The 24,758-nt window shown below is 38.8% G+C and overlaps 1 protein-coding gene across 1 annotated transcript; it reads left to right on the forward strand.

Moving 5' to 3' along the window:
- Positions 1-1,154: 1,154 nt before the first annotated feature.
- On the forward strand, positions 1,155-21,135 carry MSL3 (MSL complex subunit 3). The gene is made up of 13 exons (XM_062488019.1): positions 1,155-1,323; positions 3,088-3,170; positions 3,751-3,846; positions 4,412-4,512; positions 5,412-5,503; positions 6,239-6,361; positions 6,794-6,954; positions 8,837-8,995; positions 9,256-9,518; positions 9,908-10,017; positions 10,206-10,305; positions 10,726-10,810; positions 20,233-21,135. The coding sequence occupies exons 1-13, from the start codon at positions 1,225-1,227 to the stop codon at positions 20,330-20,332; spliced, it is 1,572 nt and encodes a 523-aa protein (XP_062344003.1). The 5' UTR covers positions 1,155-1,224; the 3' UTR covers positions 20,333-21,135.
- Positions 21,136-24,758: the final 3,623 nt, after the last annotated feature.

The raw sequence follows: 24,758 nt of genomic DNA on the forward strand, positions 1-24,758 counted from the left end.
CAGTCACCTTTTCAGAATCTTGTTTTCTGGGTACCTCCTATCACTTTTTACCTTTAGAAACTTTCTGGTAATAACACTAGAACTCTATGTTCTTTCCCGTGGCATTCCTTACAGCTTCTAGCTTTGCTATCAGTATCAGTGACTGGAGAAAGAGACGAGGATTTAAAATCCTCTTCCCCTTAGCACCAAACTAGTATATGCTGAGTTGCATAGTCTAGAGTGACCCATCTCCTGAACAACTTCCATAGAAAAACAACTTCAGAAATGCTAAATAATCACAAATTATCTGGTCTTTCCATAAGGCTGCCTAAGCCCAGGCCTCTCAACCCCGTTATGGTCTTGTGTACATCAGAAATCCAGAACTGGCATAAAAACTGCAACAGCCTGAGGGAGCATCTAATAACATCGTGTGGGAAACTGCAGTGTTCCCCTGGCTGAACCCCATGAGGTCCCTTCCAGGCATCAGTCAGCATAAACTGGCAAGAAAGCTGTGTATTGATTTTGATTATCTGCACTATATGTGTGCTTGTAGAATCTGAAATTAAACAGTGAATTGAGTTTCTAGTCCCAACACCCTATTTATTTCTGGTTTTGTTTTCCTGAAGGAAGGCTGAAAGAACAACGGAGAGCCAAACAAACCTCGCGGGAGGTTACCATGTACACAAAGCCATCTCGGAAACAGGGGCGGTATTTGCTTAGCAGTGAACACGGGAAAGAGGGTGAGGAATGGGAACGTCTGCTGATGTTTAGGGAAAGCAAAGCAGCAGCAGACAAAAGGGCAGCTGTTGCTCTCGGGGAGCACTTAACCCATACCCGCACGCCGCTCCGCTGGCGGGCACAGGCCCAGCGCACGCCCCGGCACCGGTGGCGCTGGGGCACCGCTGCCACGGCCGGGAGCTCTCGCCTCCTCCAGGGAATCCCCTGGCCCAGGGCAGGCGGCCGCCCCTCCCGCCGCCGGCTCCCGCATCCCGTGCCGCGCACCCCGCGTGACCGGCGGGGCGGGCACGGGCGCGGGCAGGCACAGGCCGGCGGGCCGTCCCCGCAGCACCCGGGGCCGAACGCCGCTCCCCCACGGAAGGCAAAGGAAGCCGGGCGCTGCATCCCCGTTCCCTCCCGACCGCCCGCCCCCGCCGGAGGAGCCGGGGGCGGGCCGGGGCCGGGCCGTCCGCGGCGCCTCCCCGCGGGAGCGGGCGGGGCTCCTCTCCTTTGCGCCATGATGAACAAATGACCTCGCGGGGAATGAAATTTAAGTTCCATCGGGGAGAGAGAGTTCTCTGCTTCGAGCCTGACCCCACCAAAGCCAAAGTGCTCTATGATGCCAAGGTGACCGGCCGCGCGCGCTCCTGCCTCCCCCTCCCGCGTCTCCCCGGGCGGGAGGGCGCGGGGCGGGGCCGGCGCGCGGCCCGCCCGCTCCCGTTACGGCTCCTGCTCTCCCGTTACCGCTCCCGCCGGGCGGTGAGCGCGCCCCCGGGCGGGAGGCGGCGCGGGAAGCGGCTGTGGGCCCGGCCGGGGAGGCGGCTCCGCCGGCGGCCGCACTTGTTGCGGGAAACGGGCGCTCGCCCGGGGAGGGGGGAGCAAGCGTGGGGCCGCGGGGCGGGGGCCGCCACGGGACAGGGAGACGAAGCGACGCGGCGCCGTCCCCGCCGGGCCTGTCCTCCCTCCGTTGTTGCTCCCTGCGGGCGGCTCCGTCCGGTCCCCCGGGAGCTGGGGGTGCGCTGTCGGCGAGCCTCTGGGCCTGCCCCGCGCTGGGCAGCAGAGGCGATGCGGCCCGCGCTCTCGGGGCCTGCCCGTCGCGGCAGGTAGACGGCGGAGCCGCCGACCGCCTCTGCAAGTGTCGGGCGCGCTTCCCGCCTTCCGTTCTCGGCTGAACACCTGCAAAGTAATTCTGAGGTCTTATTGCTACCCCTGCAGTTTTGTAGCGTAGCTGTATTTGTTTCCCCTCACGCCTTTCCACGCTTGCTGCCCACCCTTCTGCGTTTCAGAAAGGTCTTAGTGGTACCGCTGGTGCAGGAGAGTATACGGAAATAGCATAGTAAGCAGTGCGCGGTGAGCCATAGGTGTTGCAGTAAGAGGTGACTGCCTCAACTAGGGCCTGACCTTAAGAGTAATGGTCGTTTGTTTTTCAATCCTAAATCATCTGTGTCCAACTTGGAAACACTGCTGTGGGTTTTTTTTTTTTTTGTTACAGAGAGGGATAAAAAAGGGAAGTGTTGTAACTGGATTCAGTTGCTACTTTTTGCTGTAGGTTTGCTAGTTGTGCTTGTCTGTGTTTCTCAAACATCTTTGGTTAGGAATGCCACTGTCCTGTAATACTTTGGGCTGCCCTTTTGTTTGTACTACACTTACTTTTATGTCCTAACGACCTGGCAGCTGTAGTTCCTATCCCTATAAACCCATTACCTGAATACGAAAATGTACAATACCTTTTTTTCTTTACTGTCAAGTACCCTAAACAGGATAACTGTCTGTGAATCCATCAATAGTTCTTAAATTCTGGACTCCCAAATTTGAACATCACTGTAGCCTAAGTACTGATATATGATCTGTTGAAAGCCCTCAAGTGCAGGCACCACATTTTTTCTTCTGAGGTGAAGGCCCTTTCAGATTGGCCATTGCACATTCATGAAAGTAGAAGAAAACAAAGGTTAAGATATTCCCAAAGCCTGTTAATGTTTTGTGTTTGACAGTCTGTGGTGTTCAACCGAGCAGTATTTCTGAGGTTTTTGTATAGAGAACTGTGTTTCCTGCTTAGGGGGCTTTAGGAGACAGCACAGGAGAAAGTGTAAGTAGCCCAGATCTGCATAGCCATACTGTACTATCGCACTGTTTATTGTCTCCCTTTGTCTGCCTTGAAAGTATGGGACATTTGAGGATGGAACAAAGATGGTGAGCAGTCTGCAATATTAAGAGTAGTCAGCAAGAAAGCTAGGTTTTCTGATCATTTAGTATAATCCTTATCTTCTGTTCACGTCAATATTAACTGGCAAAATACAGAGTCTATTGGTTTTCTTTTCTTTCTTTGTACATAAACTTTCTAAATACCCAAAGGCTTACTTTCTCTCAAGCTTTTTAATATGTTTGTTTCAGATTGTTGATATTGTTGTTGGAAAAGATGAGAAAGGCAGAAAGATTCCAGAATATCTGATCCATTTTAACGGCTGGAACAGAAGGTAAGAACCTGTGTGTGTGGTTTCAGTTCTTCCATTTCTTCTATCTTATTCTGCAAAGACAGCCTTTGCACAGAATATCAAAGGACCAATGTTTGCAGGAGTATTTTTGGTTTTGCAAATGCCTTTAATATACTTGCTTGTGTTGACATTGGTCTGTATCCATAAATTTCAGTGAGCTGTTTTGATAGACATGAGTTTAAACCCTATGGGATATATGTCTGTGGCATATGCTTACGGCATCTAAGCTTCCATTAACAAAGGTGTATGCTTTATTAAATCTAGCCCTGGATTGTTTGATTGTCAAGACCAGTACATGGGTGCAGTATCTTGACTGTGATTGATAGTATGTGTCAGTGCTAGAAATACTATTGTGGGTTGAGTCAAAGCTTCAGAGATTTTAGATAGCAATGTGAGAGCTGAACCCACGAGAACAGAGAAAAGTGCAAACCTTGTGATGCAGGTGTTGCTTCTAAATAACATTAAACAAGTCCTTTGTAAATTTAATGTATGTTAATTCATTGGTAATCATGAGTGGCATATATTCATAGTAATTTTAAATTTTCTTTCGATCTGTCCTTAGCTGGGATAGATGGGCAGCTGAAGATCATGTTCTTCGGGATACGGACGAAAACCGAAGATTACAGCGTAAATTGGCACGGAAGGCTGTGGCTCGCATGTAAGAATCCTTTTGCCCTCAAAACAAATGACAGTAATTTTCAGATTCAGACAAATGCATCCAGGTGTCTACAACTGAGCTTGGTGTTTGAGCTTATGCTGTAGGTGGTAGATATTTACATAATGCAGGCAGTGCACTCTATAGAGCTACTCTAAGATAGAGACTTGTGGATTAACACTCTAAAAGACTTAACAGCTCACTAGCTGTGTTATTCTTAACCATTGCTGTGAAATGCCAGTGCCTGTGCATATTGGATCTGCATATTCCCAAAGAAATGTACTTGCAAAATACTTCAGGAAAACCTGAACTATTTTTGAGCCAAAGGCAATAATCTAATATTGGTCAGCCATGGCTTGAGAATGTGCTTGAGAACATGAATATGAGGTAATGTACAGACATTAGGGTATCTACTCTCAAATAAGCATTGTCCAAGTGATTTCAGCATTAATTGATGAAAATAACTCAAACATAGGTTGCCTGTGCATTTGCACATAATTGAATTAGTTGGGATAAACAAATGAATTAATTTTGCCCAAATGTCAGTGAACCATTTTATGTTCTGTAGGAGAAGAAAGGGAAGAAAGAAGAGACGTTGCAGGTTGCCTGGTGTTGACTCTGTGTTAAAAAGCCTTCCTGCTGAAGAAAATGATGAGAGTAGCGAAAACTGTGAGCTTCTTTTTGTGCTTTGGTAACTGGTGGGATGCCTTGACCTGGGGGAGAAATGCATGGTGTTGCTTGCCAGGAGAGTATCATGGTCCTATCTGAAATATACAAAGGCAGTGGTATGAAGAGTGAGAACTGTGTTTCATGCTAAGCATCTGTTGAGTTAGAATATCTGTTTTCTTCTTGTACTCCAGAGGCTTCTCCTTGCATCTCTTCTACTCAACTATTCTAATCAGTGATTTCAGAGCTTAATGCTGTTTCCTTTAGTGTAGTATTACTAGGTGTGAGAAGCTCTCAGTTTTCTTTGTTTGATGTTAGGAAACACAGCATTTCCCTGCTAGTGTTTGTGCATTTTTGAGTGCAATAAGATTATTTTTTCCCCAGTCTACCTTGCACAAAGGTCTGTTTCTGGTCAGCTAACTGGCTGATTTCACTTTGAAGCCAGATCTTTAATTTTCTGCATTTTTCTTTCTGACTAGGAAGCCAGCAGGAACATTGGCTGGCAGTTAAACTGATGTTTTGGGAACTGTTGCTACACAGATTCATACCTTTTGATTAAATGATTAATATGTTAATCCCCTGTGCAGAACTCAAGTCCAATGAAAATGTGGGTGCTCAGGAATGCAGGGACCTTTTAAAAGGGAGTGTTTTTCATTTAGAGAGGATTAAAGAATACTTCCTATAAACTCATCTTACATGTTTAAAACATTTGTAGTTGTCTGCAAATGCATGTTTAATTCAATTAGATTTATTCATCCTCATTAAATATAACAAACTAGTTGTGTTTTTTTAGTGGGTTGGGGTTTTTTTGTTTGTTTTTTTGGGTTTTTTTTGCATTGAGACCTCAAACTGATTCCTTATAACCTCTGTAATAATAAATACTTGAAATCTCTTTTATGCAGCTATAAGTAGTTCTTCTTCTGATGACAGTGATGAAGGAACAGATGAAGAAATAAAAAGCGAAGAAAGTGACATAGATGAGAGGACAGAAATGGTATTTTTGTGTGTTCCTTAAGTTAATAGAATTTACACATCTGTATTTGAAACTCTGGAAAAATTGAAGTAGATGAAATATAGGCCACATCTGGTAATTTAGCTCAGATTAAAAGCATAATTTTCTTATTCCTTGTGTTTACTGTGATTGTGATTTTGAAAATGATAAATGTCACTTTCTTATAGAACTATATGATACAATGCTATAAATACGCATTTGTTTCTCTTCTCATTCTACACAAAAGGCTTGTGGAGAGAAAATGTAGCAGACTAGATTTTCCACTTTTGTAAGTGTTGTAAAAATTTACTTGTCTATGCAGGTTGGGCAAGCCATAATAGCAGTAGGATGTTTGTCTTGTATTTTACTGTAAGACTGGCATGTCAGCCCTGGTCTTAAGTTAAAATGTAGGGAGGACTGTATTCAAGAAAAGAAATATTTATTTTTCTACAGTAAACAGTCGATCTGAAGATGTGTAGAATTTAACTACTACAGTGTGGGTGATATGAAGAAGCATAACCTAACAAATTTGTTGTTTTTTTTTTCTTTGTGTTTTTTTTTTTAGTTAAATATCAAGAGAACACTAAATTTTAAAAGTTTAAAAAATTAATTTGCAGATGGTTTCAAGAGCAGTATTGGTAAATAGTTTGCATTGAGGCTATTATCCACTTGTATCTTTACTACTGAAATTCTTTGTTCACAACCAATATATTGTTTTCTTTCACTGATCTGTTGTAGAAAGAAGAACAAGACACTCATACAAAAAGGGACATGGAAGAAAGAGCAATAAGCATAGAAATTCCTGAAGTCTTGAAAAAGAAGCTTGAGGAAGACTGCTACTATATTAATAGAAGAAAAAGGGTATGAAATAAAAGTTAGGGCTCGAATGTCATGGGGGTGTGAGGAGGATGTCAAATGTAGTTTTTGTTTATACAGCTCCTAAGGGTTTTTAACTTCACCTTTTTAGCTTCATGTTGAACTCAGACAGGGCAAGGAAGAATACAAAGAGTGTAAGGAGTACACTTCGCTATAGTTGTAACAGTGGCTTGTCATATTTAGAATGCAGGTTGCTTTTGAAAGCTGGAAATGCAGCAGACTTGTTAATCTGACCATGTTTCTCGTTTCTGCTGATGTTGATAAAAATGCAATTTAAGGGTTGAAATTACACAGTCCTGAATTTGCTTTGTGCACTAGACATTTACTAAATTAGTTGACAGATTACAAGCTCAGATTCTAACTTGGTATACTTACTTACTGTTTTTATAAGACATTAATTTATTTTTTCTTTTTCAGCTGGTGAAGCTTCCTTGCCAGACAAATATAATCACCATCTTGGAGTCATATGTAAAACACTTTGCAATCAATGCTGCTTTTTCAGCCAATGAAAGGTCTCGGCACCATCAGATGACTCCACATGCTAACATGAATCTTCATTATGTGCCACCAGAGAAGAAGTAAGCAATCTTTAGTCCACTGCTATTGTCACAAGAAGAATGACCTTGCAATCTGTGTTCTGTTTTATGGCTGTTCACTTCTATGAGCTTATACCATAATGTATATCCATTTACAGGGCTCAAAGTATTTGGCAGATAACTATAGCAGAGTAACACTGATATGTTTATCAGTGAAGAGAGTCCCTATACTCTGCAAAGTCATTATGCAAAAGTATCAATATCCTGTTTTATCTGCAAGTTCTTACAAATGTTGAGACCTGTTTGGAAGAATGTGTTGCTGTTGTGAAGAATTTAATATCTGATATAAGAATACCCTGCTTAGATGAACTTGAGTAGGTTCAAGTTTTTAAAAGGATTTAATGCAAAGACTTACAAAGCCAAGTGCAAGTTGTTTGTTTGTATTAGATGGGCATATGATCTTAAATACTAGAGTCAGTATATAGGGAAACTGTGGTAAAACAAATCTTGATTCATTTAAATTGGTGGTGTCTTAGTCTGTTTTCTCAGTTGAGCTGTATGTTCTTCTGCCATGTTACAAATGCATTAACCATGTATGCTTGCAGTGTGGTGGTTTTTGATTGTTTTGGGGATTTTTTCTCTTATGTTAAAGATTTTTGATATTAGATGAAACTGCTTTTATCTAAGTACAATGGGGTGAAATCTTGTTATTTTATCCTGACTTGTGTTAGTGTTCTGTTTCAGTGGTGTAAAATTATGCTATTTCTTGCAATATTTTAGCCTGTGTGAATGTCTTTTTTTATGTTGATATCATTCATTCTTTGACAGATTGACACTTTTCCTTCTCTGTAGTATAATCTCCCGAACAAAAGGTTAGGTGAAATATCAGAAATAAGAACAGAAGGTTTTCCACACATTATAATTTTACAGGTTTATGTTTAATAGAACTTCCTCAATAAAAACAAAGTGCTTTAGTAAAAAAATGGGTATAGTTTCAGTGATCATTAAGTAGGAGAGATTCAGCTGACATCTTCATTTTGTTTCCCTTGCTGCTCTAACACTGAAGGTTACTGACCTTGGATTTATAGAATTTCTGTGCATGATGGTCCCCTGGCCCAATTCATGTGTAGTAGTTTTAGTAGGTGGTGTGAAATACTCGAGGATTGGAATTTCTAACATGATCATTTTGGCAGAATTATATTGTTACCATACACAGACATGCACTTGAAACATGAGAGGGGAGTACCTCCACAAAGGTGAGAGGTGTTGCAGGTGTGCTGCCCTGTGTGTTCTTGGTTCTACTTGTAATAGCTCATGTACTCATCACCTAACCTCGTCTTTTACACAGGCCTGGAACTGAAATTCCTGGTAGCCTCCAGATGTAGTGCTCTGTCTACAGAGCAGACTGTTGGAAACTGCTCTCCAGTGCAAATGTATATGGTTTTGTTGGCTCACTGGATATCTCTTGAGCACAGCCTTAACTGCATCTTAGTGGCTATATGTCAAATTCTGCTTATGCCTTTTAGACAGAGATTCAATGTGTTGAGTACTTACTTGTTCTGGCAGGTGCCTCTTTTTTTCAGCATAGTGAACTTGAAAAAACAAAACAATGTTTACCTGAAAAACATCCGACTAACTTTATTTACTCTACAGTAGATTTTATTAGTTTTATGAATAGTAATGCATCAGAACAGTTGTGTGATTTTGATTGAGGCTATGAAGCAGACCTTTTAAAAAATTGCTTTTCTGAAGTTAACAAGAGTAATCATCTTTTTAAGTGCGTTTTTAATTGTTTATCATTACTTAGTGATTGAATCAGCTTATTGTAGGTATGATGTTAATGGACTGCATTAAAGAGCAATTTTGTACTGCTATGCTGAAAAATTTGACCATGCAACTTTGAAATAATATTTTTCCCCTCTAGTGTTGAGCTATGTAAAGAGATGGTGGATGGGCTGAGAATAACGTTTGACTTCACACTTCCCTTAATTTTGCTGTATCCTTACGAACAAGCTCAATTTAAGAAGGTGACTTCATCAAAATTCTTCCTTCCTATCAAAGAAAACTCAACAAATACTAACAGGTAGGTTAGATATAAGAAGTTTAATACTGCTTATCTCAAAAAGTAGGAGAATGTGGTATTCATGTTTTTTTAACTTTAATTTGAAGAAAAGTATACTTTTGGAAAATAGTATTTAACAGAAGGCATCACCACTTTAATAGTTACTGGGAGAAGACTGTCTTACCTGAAAAAGTATTCGGTAAGATCGGTGAAACTAGAAGAATTTGTTTTTGGTAGAGCCCTGACCTCTTCAATTCTGTAAAGCTGCCTTGATTTCCTAGAAATCAGGAGGAACTTTCCCCAAGTCCTCCTCTGCTGAATCCACCCACACCTCAGTCGACTGACAGCCAGCCCACCACAGGGGAGCCAGCCACACCGAAAAGGCGAAAAGCTGAACCCGAAATCCTGCAGTCGCTGAGGCGCTCGACCCGCCACAGCTCCAACTGTGACAGGTTGTCAGAGAGCAGTGCATCCCCACAGCCTAAGCGGCGGCACCTTGAGACCCCAGCTTCTATGCCAAAGCTCTTCTTGCACCTGGAAAAAAGTAGGTTTTTTCTCTTTATGCTGTTGGTCTAAACAAAATGTAAAATGCTGTTCTTCTTTTAATGATGCGTGGACTCTGAACTGAATGATAGAAGTTGGAAGTCATTACTTTTTGTATCAGTTCTTTAACTCTGAGGCTTTATTACCAAAGAGAGAAATAAAAAAGCAATATTCTCAGTACTTTAGTATATTCTTCCACCTTAATGCAATGGGCTGCTTTTCTGGGAGTCTGTTTTAGGACAGCCTTTATTGAATTTCAGTGTTTTAAGACTTCAGACATTTTGGCAGCAGGCCTTAGATGCATTTAATGGCTTGTAGTTCCAAGTAGTAGTTTACAAGTAGTAAATTTTTTCTTATTTCTTTTGTTTTGCTTTTCCTTTCGTTCTGAAGAAACCCCTGTCCATAGCGGGTCATCTTCACCTATAACTTTGACTCCTAGCAAAGAGGGGAGCACGGTGTTTTCTGGCTTTGAAGGTAGAAGAAACAACGAATTGAATGAGGTAACAGATTTTGATGTTACTGTCCTAGATTCATTGACTGAAAGTTTTGTGGACCTCAGAGTAGGGTTATGTAAGAAAAGATTTTGTTGGTATTACTTATTTGATCTTTGAATTTGAAGTTCTGTACGGACGAAATGATTTATGATGTTAAAGTTTTCATAACCAGTATTTTTGTATTTTTTATGTAGGTTTTGTCCTGGAAATTGATGCCAGAGAATTATCCACCAAGTGATCAACCACCGCCTCCCTCGTATATCTATGGATCTCAGCATTTGCTGAGGATGTTTGGTAAAACTGATGCAAAATTCTCTGCTTAATCAAAGTTGCTTTATTTTTTTTCAAGTCCTTGTATCTGTGATTTTTCTGCTTGCTTTCTTAAATGTATTTTTATTCTTGGAGGAATGTACATTTTAATCTATTTGGAACTTTTAGGCTATGCATAGATTCGGTTATCTTACTGGCTCTGTAAGCCTTCATTTTAGTAAAGAAAAGCAGTCTCACTTCCAGTACACTATCAAACATCATTAAATCCAACAGCATTCATTTTCTCAGCATGTTTCTGTTTTGTAAGACTTTGAAAGATCAAAAATAGTGGGGGGGGGGGGGGAGGGTGAGAAGAAATTTTTATGTTATTTTCTCTGTAGTGGATAAAAGTAATTTGAAGTTACATTTATAAGAAGAGGTATAAGCATTGTCTTTTATTCACAGTAAAACTACCAGAAATACTGGGGAAGATGTGCTTTCCTGACAAAAACCTCAAGGCTTTAGTAAAACACTTCGAGATGTTTCTGAGGTAATGTGACACAATGTACCACAGCACTGTTTCTACTGTCATTATTGTTAAATGTCCTGGAATGGTAAAGGGGGTTTAAAGTAAGGCATTCATTTTCTATGACTACAAGATTATGGTAAAATTATTATACCATTTTAACAATAGCATTTTGAGTAAAAATGAATATAAGATTTTTTTAATTCTTAATTCCTGTTGAGGGGAACCTGAATTTTCTACTTTGAATTTTGATAAACACGTTGATGTAGAACTGAAATGTGAAAGTTTGTTGATAGCTATAGAATGACAAGTCTGACTTGGTTAAGTAGCATGTTTTATGAAGAAATACAAAGTCTGCATTGGTATTTTTTTAGAGCAAGGTCTTGAGAGTTTTGATGTTGTATCAGTATTAGTGGGGGGTGAAACTCGTGCTTTAAAATGTGTTTTTAATTATGGTGGTTTCTTAGAAGAAATGTCTGTCTTAACTGAGCTTTGAACAGAAAGGTTTCTCTGTGTTGCAGTGCAGTGGTTTGTAGAGATACACAGCTCTCTCTGATCACATCAGCTCTACCACTGAAGTCAGTAAGGTCATACCTGCAGCATAATCAGATTGGTTTATCAGGTACTGTAGTTAGTATTTCTCCATGACCCTGATGATGTGGTTAGATATCTGGTGTTGGCATTGTGTTGTGCAGTATCAGTACACTGAAAAGTAAAATTGCCAAGGAAAACTTTCAGGAGAAGGTGTTGTAGATGGTAATGGAACAGATATAGAAATTGTAATTTAAATTTGGTCAGTGACTTAAGTAGCCACTTACAGCAAGGTAATGTACACCAGCATAAAAAAAGAAACTTGTTTTAATGATCAGGAAGATGAAAGCTCTAAAATGCTTTTACTTTAATTGTTTATTGAAAATAGTAGATGTTTCCAGTGTCAAAGTTTCTACAGTATACAATTTTTCTCTGGAAGCAGTTAGTTGTCAAGTTTTAGTGATTCCATTTTGCATCTCTCTCGTCAGATCCTTGTTGGCATTCAAAATACCTTTAAGTTGAACAGGACAGCATTAGAGCTTACTGTTGGTAGACTTTGCTTGAAGTGAATATTTTTAGGGAGCTTAATTACTGTGGATTATACCAGTTTTTATCAGACTTTTGCCTGCTCAGATTCTTCTGTGTTAGTCGGAGCACATCTCTGTTCTTTAGTGTCTTTAATACCATGTTTTCATAGCCATTCATTGGATAAGCTTTGCTGGAGTAAAATAGATGAAAGGAGAAACATGTCCCCTACACCCCGTGCAATAAAGGTTGCTTATTGGGAAAGGTTTGCTTAAGGGAACTGAAATTTCTGGTGATAGTATCTATATGTGTTTTACTTTTCCATCTGAGCATCTCATTGAAATGTGTAGTCATCTGTAAATAGAAATAAAAATAAATCATGTTTCCACCTCAGCATTTTTAGGGGAGATAGAACTGTGCATTTGAAGCAAATCTCTCAGGAATGCTTCCATGCTGTGTGTTGTGGTGGAGAGTCCTACAAATACACAATGTGCATTGCTTTTAGAAAACGCTTAACCAGAATTGTGCTTTAGTCCTTGAGGTCAGGCCACAGCTTAACCAAAATGAGCCCCACAAGGCAAGCATAATGTGGATATCACGTCTGTTACACCAAAACACTTGAAAGCTGTGTTTTTCCAAACACTTTCATTCTTGACAGTGTCAAAAAGGCTTCAAAGTTACAGTTACTGCTGTAGGAAGCATTTGGTCCTGGGTAACTTTGTAATAAATACTTTTCTTAGTCTAGTTTCCTTGTCAGCTATGCTACTGGGCAACAGAAACCAGAACAAATTACTAGATATTTTTTTTTTCTCAACATGTATTCACGTGGTGCTTTGAAAAGCTTTTCATTTGGGTATTTATTTCTTCATGCGGCTTGTCACTGAAAGTGGTCAAACAACTGCATTTTTTTTAGACGCTTGTTCATGCTTGATTTTTATCACAAAAATAGTTCTGCATTATCTGTTTCTAATCACAAGAAAGCTTGTTAGAGTGTATATAAAAGCAAACCTTTACTTGAAAGCTTTCAGGTACACAATATGGCAAAAATCACAAGTGGTATTGTAATTCTACAATTTTTATAAGGTTAGTCAATTAGTATACTCACCATATACTGGTCCAATTAAAAGATTAGTTGGTTAGGTAATGATCATGGGGTCCTGCCCCACTGAAAGCAGTCCAGAGGTTTCTTTTGGCCTGCATTTTTTTATGTCTGGTGCAGATTCTGGTTGGAAAACAGAATGTTTGTGTAGTTGGTTCTCTTGGAGTAAGACTAAGCAATATTTAGGAATGCATGTATAAGGTTAGCTTATTGTTTCTAAATGTAGGGAAGAAAGGAAAAATACTAGGAACTATAGCCATGCTGTAGGAATCTACAGAGATACAAATACATGAAAAATACAGAAAAGCTAAAAATCAGGCATCAGTACTAGTTCTTCAATTTTTACATTCTGCATATTTTCCTTTTTGGGAATGAAAGGATTAATGGAAGTATTATGGAAGCCAGTTCTGTTCTGGCACAACTTCTGAATGGTAAGAACTTCCCTACAAGGTCTGTATGCGTTAAGAAATAGCAGCCAGTTTACTTAGGACTGCTTAATTTTTTTGAAGTGAACTGCTCTTGAGTGAGAAGCTGAAGTACTGTCACTTTCTTTATTTCTCTAATAGCAAAGGGCTGATGTCTGCTTGCAGACACCTGAATCTTCTTTGACATCTAGATAAGAGTAGTCCAAGCATAAGTGCTTTATGTGTTCTTAAATAAAACTCTCATGCAGTACACAACTGATTTAGTTCTTGCATAGGTACTGATTTAATTTTGAATTATGGTTTTGTGGTTAAAATTTACAGTTTACCATTTGTATTATTAATCTCCCGTGGGCTGAGAAGCTGAGACTTCAGTAATGTAATACTTTTTCTGGAGGCTTGTTTTGATTTTACTTAGGACATGATAGATGCATTAAATTTGCTTTGAGATGCTACATAATAATATTTGTCCATGATTGGGTAGTATTTTTCAGTCATGCACTCAGACTGCTGCTAAACAAGATTTTTCTCAATTTTCCAGATAATATATATTTTTAAGGAATGTATGAAATGCATCTTTTTTGCCTTTCTTGTTAAGTAGAAACTCTACTCTCTGTGCTTAGTCCAGCTTTCTACAAGTGTGCAAAATGAAAATTTCTTCATGGAGAATACGAAAGTTGATTTCTCAATAATAGAATTCGCAGAAGAAAATCGGTTTCTCAAATTAAGTACAAAAATCTGAACCTTATTTAGTTCTGAAATAATTCATAGGACTTGCAGTCTAAAATAGACTCATCAGTTGGTGTCACTGAATTTCACTTAATTTGCATTTAGTCTTCAGGACCCAGCAGCAGAAGCTAATGCTTTAACTGGTGCTTACTGGTGCTAATGGGTAGTCAGACTAGTGAAAGACCCCTGATTAAATTTTCTTGCCTGTTAATAGCTTTAGGGTAAGAGGAGGTTTTAGCTTTAAATGAATTCCATTATTTCAGCCACTTTTGAAATAAAGTGCTACATATGCTCTATTTTACAATTTCCTGGCATTGTAAGGTGCCTAACATGCCTCCAGAGGTTGCCTCAGTGATGAGAATTGACTGTCAGGAAGGTGCCTGTTTCTGTTTTGCTGTTGCCATTAATTTGCAAACAGCCTTGGCTTGGAAAACTGTTTTGGGAGCAGAGGCCTTCTCCCAGGTCTGTTAAAACAATAGGAGTTACTTAAAAGTTAGGAGGATACAGTACGTTTTATAAGAGCAAGACCCATTTCACTGAGGTAATTTCAGAGAACATCATTTGTGTTTTAGGCAAAATGAAGTGGTACAGAAGGACATAGGTATTTTGACTTTGATGAAATACAAAAGAATTAAATGATGAAATATTCCAAAAAGACTGCTTTTAAAATTTGTAGTAAGTTTTTTTTTTTTGAGGTGAGGCCAACATATTATTTGGTTAGGAAGAGTTAATGGTCAAATATTTTAGTTCTGTTAACAATCCATAGGTATTTAAAACTTACTTCCTTTAACCTTAGGTCTCTTTTTATTTTTTTCCCTGGTGCTCAAAAATCTGCTTGTATCTGTTGTGCCACTCTGTTCCATGGGTAGAAAAATATTTTGATACTGTTGGGTTTTTCTAGGGAAGCCAAGTTAGAATGTGATCAAATTAGAGGACTGTGATAATAAAATATGTATATACAAAGATGACAATTTGTTTCAAGTAACCTTAAGAAATAGATCTCTGGTTCTGATAGTACATTTTGAGTGTAGTAATTTTATTATATATGAAACTGCAGTGGTGAATTATAACCACTAGTCTGTGCTACTGTACAATTATGAGAGGTTATTTGTGTCTGAGAATGAAAAACTTAAGCATTGCACATGGTGAATGGATTAGAAGACATCTTTAGTTAGACAGAGTTGTTTTGTGATAGAACTCCTGCTCATTTTGAGTCATTGTGACTTCAGTTGCAAAAGGGCAAGTAATTAAAAATCACATTATGAAAGATGGAAAAGAATGCAATTGTGCCAGTGTTTCTTGCATTATATATCTGTATTTCTTATTAACTGATATATATTTTTGAATTATGCTGGGGTTTTTTCTCTCAGTTTTTTGGATTAAGCAGTTACTTGGTTATGACACACTGGAAAACTTTATGGAATTGGAACCTAAATATGAGAAAATAAAGTTTCTGAGTACAAATATAAATGGAGACATGGATTTAGAGTGCACAAACATGTAAAACAACACTTATTTTCCAAGTTTTGAAACACTTTGTACTGGAGGAATTCTCCTTGCACAATGCCGTATTTTAGGGCATTACTATCACTGTTTTGGGTTTTGCTGTATTCATTGAATGGGTAGAAAGGTAATTGCCATTATGGGCCCTCTCAAACTTTTGGCACCTATAGGTAGAATGCTTCTTAGTGAGTACCTGATATTGAGCAGGTTCTTACTTTCAGTGGGCTTTGCTGTCTGCTTGGTTTGCAGAATGTGCTCATTGGTGCTTACTGTCCTTGACTAAGGCTTTGTTGCGTTGCCACAAACTGTTCCTGAAACTCACCATGTGAGTTGCTTCTCTTCCTTTTGCTTTCCAAGTCATCAGGTGCCTGGAAATTTGAATGAGCGTATTACTAGTCAATAGCTGAGGTTTGGATCATGTATCTAAATTGAGAGGTTACCCCAAATGCTTCAAATGTGATATAGTAACTGTTTTAGAAGGCAGCTCTAGGGACCTGTGATGGCCTCACCACCAGAGGGTCTACATCCTCAAGACCAACCAAGGACTTATGTACTGAGCTCTTGTAAGACTCTTTTCCCAAAAGATCTTTGGCAAAATTTAATTCTTTCTTACTCAATCTGATTCTTGGAAATGCTATGAAGGTAGCTTGGAATCTTCAGGGTTCTCCACACTTTCTCTTTAAAAGGCCAAAGAATATGTACTCAGTTTCTATATATCAATGAGTGACAAGAGTCCAGACAACAAAACAGGCCAGTTTAGCATGGTTCTTGAGACACTGGGTATTAAAATAAGCATCTGAAACTTCAATTCACTTATTCTGTTGGATGCAATGGGGTTATGATAGGCTTTGTCATGTTTTGCCCTGAACAGCTGTCCAAATGGAGACAGGCCAGTTGGGGAGGGGTGAGGGTCAGATGGTGGTACACGTTTTTTTTGTGTGTACCTAAAGCCTTTTAGTTTCCAGATGAGGTAGCTGCTTAATCTGCAAATGACATTTCTTTTGATGAGGTGACTCAGAGTTAGGACCCATAATGATGTTCTAGCAAATTTAGATAGATCATTACAGTAGCCTTTCAAACAACATCTAGATCAGGCCACTGATCTCATCAAAGCATCTGGTTACTTTTTAAAACTCTGTAGAAGAAGTGTGTAAGGTCACCTTCCTGGAAACTTTTCCTTTGCACTCTGTCTTCTTATACCTTAATGGCTGAGGATGTCTTTCTAAAAACTAAGGTTTTCTTTCCTTTGTCATTTTCACACTTTCTGGGCTGTCCCTAAGTTTATTTATGTGATAGTAGCTGATGTTTAAAAGAATTTTTTTCCTTCATTCATAGACTTCTGGTAATAGGTTGTGTTGGTGGTTTCAAGACTATGCCCACCAGAGGATGCTCTTAAAACTCATACTAATTCAGTGACTCTTGTTGAGATATGTTTGACACATGTCAAATGGCCTTCTAATGGGATTAGTGATAATTCAGTTCTTCTTTGTGGTGCATCTGCCTGGAACGCGACAGGTAGTGTATTTGTGAGGCTATTCCTTGCTTAAGAACACCCATGCTTGAAGATCAGAACGTAGCTTAAAGAATTCCTAAGCTGTCCAAATCTTTTTCCCTTGTCTCCATCTCCATCTCACTTCTTTCTGAAGTGTTGCCCTTCTAGGAACCTGTAGTTGGGAGAAAAATAGTTGCATTGTACTATGTTACCTCTGTGCTCTAAGCACGAGTGTAAAGCATGAGTTTTGTTTTTGGGGACGTTCAGGATGAAAAATACATGCAGTCTCAAATCAGTGTGGACTGTGCATCCCAGAACTTGGTGGCACATCAGCAGTCTCACTGTGTAGATGTATGCATATGGACTCCATAAAAAGTATAAAGACGAAGGTAGTAATGCAACAGGTGGCTGAATTGATCAGATTTGTAAGTTAAAAATAATGAAACAATTTCTGAATAGCTCAATAGCAATGTGCTTTCTGATCTATTGCTGAACATTGGCTCTGTCAGCTAATCACAACTCCCTCTGTCTTTAAATCTTGGCTCATGACTTGCAGGTAACAGTGTAATTGATCTTGGTGCTGTTTTAGCTTGTCCAAGAGCAAAGCAATAGTGAAATATCCAGCAGGCAGAAGTCTTAGGAGACTCCTAATATTTCTGTGCCAGCATTCTCTACTGTGATGTCTTTTGAATGGAAAGAAGCTTCAGAAGGGCCTCTGCTCTTTTGTATACACATATGGAAGGGATTGGGACAGAAGCTGACTACATTCTTTCAGTAGTTTTCTCTTAGTTCTCTGCAGAAAATAAATTTGTATTTGCTAGCTCTGAGGTATTTTGCTTTTCACAACTGTTACATGAAGAACAGGGAGATGTATATTTGACTGTTTGACTGTATGCATTCTGCCTGTTTTTCTGAGCTGTAGCTGTGGCACAGCTTCTCAGCTAAAATTTCTCATCTGCACCAACTGTCACTTCAGCATGCACCAAACTGGCATGTATGACTGATTTAAGCAAAAGTCAGGAAATTTGTAAGAGAAAGTGAGCCTGTTTCTCGTTACTTGCCGTTAAAATTCTTGGAACTGTCAGCTACCCAAATGCCTTCTGAAGGTTCTTTAAAAACATGCTCCCTTGTATGATCTAGCTCTTAGTACTGTGTTTTACTGAATGTTGTCCAAAGACACTAAGATTTTCATCAGCCCCTGTAATTTTTTAATTTCTTGGAGTCATTAATGTGTGTTAATGGAGAATCATTAATTAAATACCACTTGTGGCTCATCTTAACTATCTACAATCTAAGTACATTCAAATTTAGGTTCAGGTCTGTTAAGTTTTAGGGTTTTCCATACTTGCTTCTTACCAGCCCCTCATCCTACAAAGTGATTTGTAGCTAGCTGAAGTCAGAGGTCAGAGCAGTTGATGACTTGGGTATTTTATTCAATTCTAAATTGCTGTAAATTCAGTATTCTTTTTTAGTGGTTTGAAATATTTTGCATCAGAAATCATTTAGGTCCATCTATATACTGTTAATTATAGAGCTGCTGTGAAATAAGGAAATATGGGAGAAGTTGACAATGTGCCTTCTAAATTAATGGTGACACCAGAAGGATTGATTTCTTCTAAAAAAGTTTCTATTTCTCACTGCTTTTCCTAGAATTAGTAGGATGTAACTAGTTATTCCTCCAGTTTAGCGCTTGTTTGATGCCTGTGTTCAAGTATTGGGGATGTGTGGGAAGAATCAACCCTTTTCCATTTATTTGCAATTTTGTATTGTCACCATTTTCTATGAGCTCTGAGGAATTAATATATTTCTTACTAAATTTAAAGTGCTTTATTTAGAGGATCTTGCCAGTATTCTTTGATGCTTTGGCTCTCTTCAGAACAAAGGATGTTCTAGTTCAGGTAGTGCAGCAGTGAGTGAGGTTGGAGCAGGCCTGTAGTTTTTATGGCATTTACCTGAACATTTCTTTTTAATTTGGATTTTCTATGTCCAAAGTATTGGCTATGTAAAACTGATATTTTTAGCTTCCAGTGGTGAAGTCACTGATCACCCCAGCCACTGTTTCTTGAGAAAACAAGGATTCTGTAAATGACATAATTTTCTGTTATTTCTTTCGCTTCATACTCTCAAAACATGTTGCTTGCATTTTTCTGTGTTTGTTGATGCTGATCTTTAATATCCAGGTATTTTTGAAGGTCTGTTTTTTTTTCTGAAGTACAGCTTGATTGTAATCTTGAGTTTAATATCTGTGTTGCCCTTTTGCCCTCATTTATATACCCAGTGCCTTTGAAATCGAAGGAACAGAGAGCTTATAGTCATTTTAGCTGTTTGTTACTGGTGTTTGTAGCAGCACTGTTTATTTTTATTTTCAGTCCTAAACCAGAGAAACAGTTGATTGTTAGAGCAGGAAATCATCATAAAATATTGGGTGCTTGGCAATTTTGAATAGTATTTGCAGACCATCTTGGTGAAATACAAAATTAAGAAACTGAATTTCTGAAGGATGTGTTTTGTCATTGAAACTCTTATTTAAATCAGGTTCTCCTAAAGGATGGAGATCCTAAATGCACAGGCACATGAAACATATGAAAAATCATTATTTGCATTAAAAGCAATTTATTTGCTTTAAAATATATAGTTTGACATAATGGCACCTGGCTATTTGTATAAGATACTGACAGAGTGATAACTGTAAATTTTGGTTAAAATTGGTTTGGACAGAAAAATCTGTTTTGGACAGAAATGAAAATAAGTGTGCTGAGCAGGTAACTTACAGAAGTTGCAGAGAGATCTCTTAACGTTTTTTCCTTCTGTGCTAGTTCTTTGAATTCTTTTTCTGAGTGTAGCTTTCAGTTTTGTTTCTTTTTTTTGGGGGGTGGTGTTTTTTTTGTTTTGTTTTTATTGAGCTTGAGGAATTTTTTTAATGCTTGTTGAATTCTAGAATGATAGGGGAAGGCTGTTTCTTACTATATGAAACTTGTAAAAAATAGGGCAAATCCTTTGTATGCCAAATTGCAAAGAGTAATAATTCTTGATTCCCAGGCTGTGTTTTTGCTGAGCTTAAAAATTAATTTGAAAATAGCTTTTCTCTTAAATGTTTAATATTCTGTTATCTTTTTTTTTGTGTGTGTGTGTGCTTTCTTCTCAGGTTTTTAGCAGAATACCATGATGATTTTTTCCCAGAATCTGCTTATGTAGCTGCATGTGAAGCCTACTACAGTACTAAAAATCCTCGGGCAATCTACTGAAGCTATTAATAAGGATTAAATTCTACTATACATAGCCCATGACAATGCTCTTCTGATACATGTCTACAAGATGAAAAAGGAATTAAAACAACTTCTGGAGCTGAAGACACTGCAAAATATCTTTGTGATGGTTGGATTACTTAGGAATGGAGAACTACTTTTCAGAGATGTGCACAAACAGTGTTGAAAGTCACTTAGTGGATTGGATATAAATCTGACTCCAGATAAATGAAGAAACCTTGTTCTGACTTTACTGCACAGGACTACACAGCGAAATAAAACGCAAAGGAGGCAAAAGCAGATGCATTGGCAACAGGACATTTTCATGAAGATAAATCACCATGTTGTGTTTCATTGTAGCTCAGCCTCTCCTGCCTGAGAAATAAGACTTGACTAAACAGTTACACGAAGGGAATTTGTAACTGGTATTTTATGGATTGTTTTCCTCTCAAATTGCATTTCATTTGTGGAATTGTCATGATAGAAAGGATTGCTTAATGTAAAGGTGGCTTTGCTATTTGGCTAGTGTGACATCTGCCTCTAAAATGACTTTGTTGCTTGAATGAAAAATGTGTTGCTGACTTTGCACTTTGCCAAGATATATATAGACCTTTCATGGTTAAGCTGACAGGCTTCCAAGCAGACCATACACTGCCAGGGATTTGGCATTTACCTGGCAATAAATTATTTCCAGAGCCATTTTGAAAGAACTGATTTTCAACAAGCAAATGTGAAATCAGTGAAGTCATTGCAGTTTATTTGACAAACACTTCTTTTCTTAATAAAGTTCACAGTGGCTGCTATGTGGATGTGTGATTTTGACTGTCTAAAACATCTTGTTTGTGCTTAATTAGTATTTTTGAGGGTGCTAAGTGTGCATAAAATAAGAGGTGGGAGCACTGACAACATATGGAGAGGAGCCCTTTCTGTATCATTGGGTGTTCTTCTGCTAACTTGAAGGATGTCTCTTTAGACTGTTTTAGACACTTTGGCTCTGGAAATAGCAGTACAGTGGGGACTGAGTTCCTACAAATGTGACAACACATTCAATAATAATTAATTGAAACATAATTCTTGTCACTGAAACCACATGCAAGACTTTGAACACTGGCCTTCAAAGTCCTCAGCTGTATTAAGACAGACACAGATTTTAAAGACACTGAGAGCAAACGGGGCTCTGGTCTACAGAATGCATTAATCAATCTAATCCTTCTTGGTTCAGACATCTTCCACCTGTAATGCAGAACTCAAGTTACCTCACAGATCTGCAGAAGCTAGTACTTTGGAAGCAGTCATCTTTCAAACATAAATGGCAAGCTTAGGCTGAGAGGCCAAAAATAAATGTAAAATCAGCTGTTGATATTCATTGTCACTTTTCAGAGTTCTGTGGTGTGCTCAAGCTTTTGAATTCCCAAGATAAGGATTACCAGGGTTTTGCAATTTAGGTTCTTCTTTTTAGAAAAACTTCTGTGAAGAGTCTGTTGAGTTAATTTGTTGTTAAACCAGTGGCATAGATATATTAGATTTGGTGATTGGTAGTTCTAAAAATTGCCATTTAGCAGCACTACCCTTTTTTAAACTTGCTTCTCTTGTACCAAGACAACCCCATATTTATAAGCGTTCATCATTCTTGAATGACAGACGTTTTGAATCTCTAGGAGAATCCATGTATATCTAAATTTTGCCAACATGTTTCATTCTAGGTTTAAATGCTCTTTCTCTGAAAAACAAACTGTCTAACATGAGATTAGTCTAGGAATGCTGCCTGAAATTTCAACATTAATCCTTTGTATTGTAAGAATGGTCCTGTTTAATAGGGCAGATCTGGTTTTGTTCCATTTTTTTGACCTGTGAGTATAAGACCCTATGATATAAACCCTGTTGTGTGACTGTGTTTAACTGTTGAAATGAAAATTTCTGCATCAAGGGCTCAGGAGTGTACTGTTGGTATTGCCTTGTAGAGATGCTCAAAAGATGGGAGAGGGCAGGAAATTCTGATGGTCCAGTTATAGTGTAGTCTTTATGTGTACAGAATTTTTCATAAAATCTCTTGAGGCTGCTATAGGATATAATGTTACAAACTATCTTACTCTCATAACAACCAAAAACTTTTCTCCAAAGTTGCACCTTTTTGTGGTTCTCAACACTTCTAATTGATACAATGTTCATATTCGAATATATATTTGAACTTTAAAAGTTTAAGTGTATATTCAATTACAGTAATGTGCAACTTTGACATTCCCCCTCTGTCACTCTTCATTTACGGCATTCAAAAATTTAATACCTGACTTTAAAAAAAAAAAGAAATTAAGCTGCAGAAGTGGGAGACACTTGCAAAAACTTGAAACAGATTTCTCAAGAGGGGCAGTTCTTACTAGTCTTGAAATATATAGAGACTTACCAGAGTGGGCCCCAAAATTCATTTAGAATGTAATATTCAAGGGTTCTTGTGGCTAGGGAAGCTTAATAGTGTAGCCATACAGGTAGTGTGAATCTGAAGGAATTCTTTGAATGTGCTTGACTGGTCAGGTACTTATGGGATCCACATCCATCTGAGGTGATGAAGGATAAACTTAACTATTTGTCATTATTTGGTTGCTCTTTGTAGAGTTACTCATACCATGTTTTCTAACTTGCTTGAGTCAAAATGGTGTGGATTAGCTGGAGGAATATGAAACCCTGACTGAAGCAGGCTAAGGGAACCTTCAGAGGAGCAAGTCTTCCAGCAGACTTCAGAGACAGTCCCCTGCAGCAGAGGAGCTGAGCTGAGGAAGCAGGTTAATGGGCAGTGATAGTTTATACCAGCATACCTGTTTGTACAAGTCACACATGCTCTATTTCCAAGGGAGGACAGTTGTGTTTGTGTATTTCAGGAACTTATCCCAGTGAAATTACTTGTGCATGCTTACACAGGTAAGCCTGTATGCTGAAGGTGAGTTCTGGACTTCCTTCCAGAGCGGGGTGCTCCCACAGTGGGTGTGACATTGGGTTTTAAATATGACTGTTCTTGGGAAAAGGCAGAGGAGAAGAATTGCAGCCTAGGTATAGAAGCAGCTGATGGGTGGGAAGAGAGCTGCCACCTGTGTGCCCAAGGTGCTTGGCTGCACTGCTAGGACTCATTTCAGTACCTGCTCTGACTTTGGCACAGGAAGGTGCCTGAGGAACTTTACATGGTGCCACAGGACTATGCAACTGACCTTACCTTAAGTGCTTTACATAGTAAGTAAAGTTTACCAAAGAAGAATAAAGAGAACATAACCTTAATATTCTTCTGTTCTATTCCTGATTTTAAGCTTGATTCTGTACCTATCATCCTTCAGGAAAAGAAAGGAAAATCAGTACTTTTGTTTCAAGTGCACTGTTTAGAATTTCTATGTTGCCTTTCATTTTGCTATTGTGTTTTTCAAGCTCCTGTTTCAATGCTCAGGCTTTCATAGAGGGTCTTTTCCCACTGAGATGATGAATGCAAATGTGACCAAGTGCTAATTAAAAATATGTTCCATGTCTCATTCTGAAAGCTTGTGCACATGTTAGGGTTTCCCTTGGCACTTGGTGTGGGATAGCAGCAAATGTGTCATTATCTGTTACGTCAGGAATGTTTGATGGGAACTTGTCAAACACTAGGGTAGGATAACCTTGCTCTGGATTATGCTGAGAGAGGTGTCTGCAGTCAAGAAGGAAATAAAAAGCTGATTGGAAATAAAAAGCTGTTTTTGCTTTTCATGTTCGTATCATCAAAAGTGTTATCAACACATTTGGGAAGAATGCCAGGGAGATTGTTACTGGAGTTAAAATGTATATGTGTATATTAAATCCTTCATTCTGTGAAAATTAGACATTTTCTTCACTGGCATCTTTAGCACATCTTCCAAAAATATGGATACTGGGGTGGAAATAAGCTGCTCAAGGCAGGGGTAAGGAACATTTATTATCCTTCACCAAGTCTCAAGTCCAGCGTTAATTGTGGTAGTTGGCTGTAGGAAAGCACAATGCTGACAGCTCTTGGACAGAGAGCCTTGTCTTAACTTTGGGCTGGTGCATGTCTGATCACTTTCAACTTCTTGACCAATAACAGAGGCAGAAAGCAAGATTGCACTTCAGAGCACACAAAGGCTAGTCTAAATTCAAGGATAAAATGTGAAATAGCCACAGCACAAGCATGCTTTGGCTAAATGTGTTATGTTTTTGTCCTGGGTACTTAATCACATTATCAAGTCATACCTATTTTGTTTTATACACTAATACATCTCAGTGTCTCGAGGTTCCCAGGAACAACAGTTCTAGATGGTGTGTTGCATTCATTGTGCATCTGACTATAATCAGTACAACCTTGATGTATTCACATAGTCAACTTTTTCAGTTGCTTATGAAGCAATTAATTTGGAGGGATTTTCTTCTTTTTGTATAGCTGCATTCTTTTTCTGTA

The sequence above is a fragment of the Cinclus cinclus genome, chromosome 2 (assembly GCF_963662255.1).
Source record: "Cinclus cinclus chromosome 2, bCinCin1.1, whole genome shotgun sequence".
Lineage (NCBI taxonomy): Eukaryota > Metazoa > Chordata > Aves > Passeriformes > Cinclidae > Cinclus > Cinclus cinclus.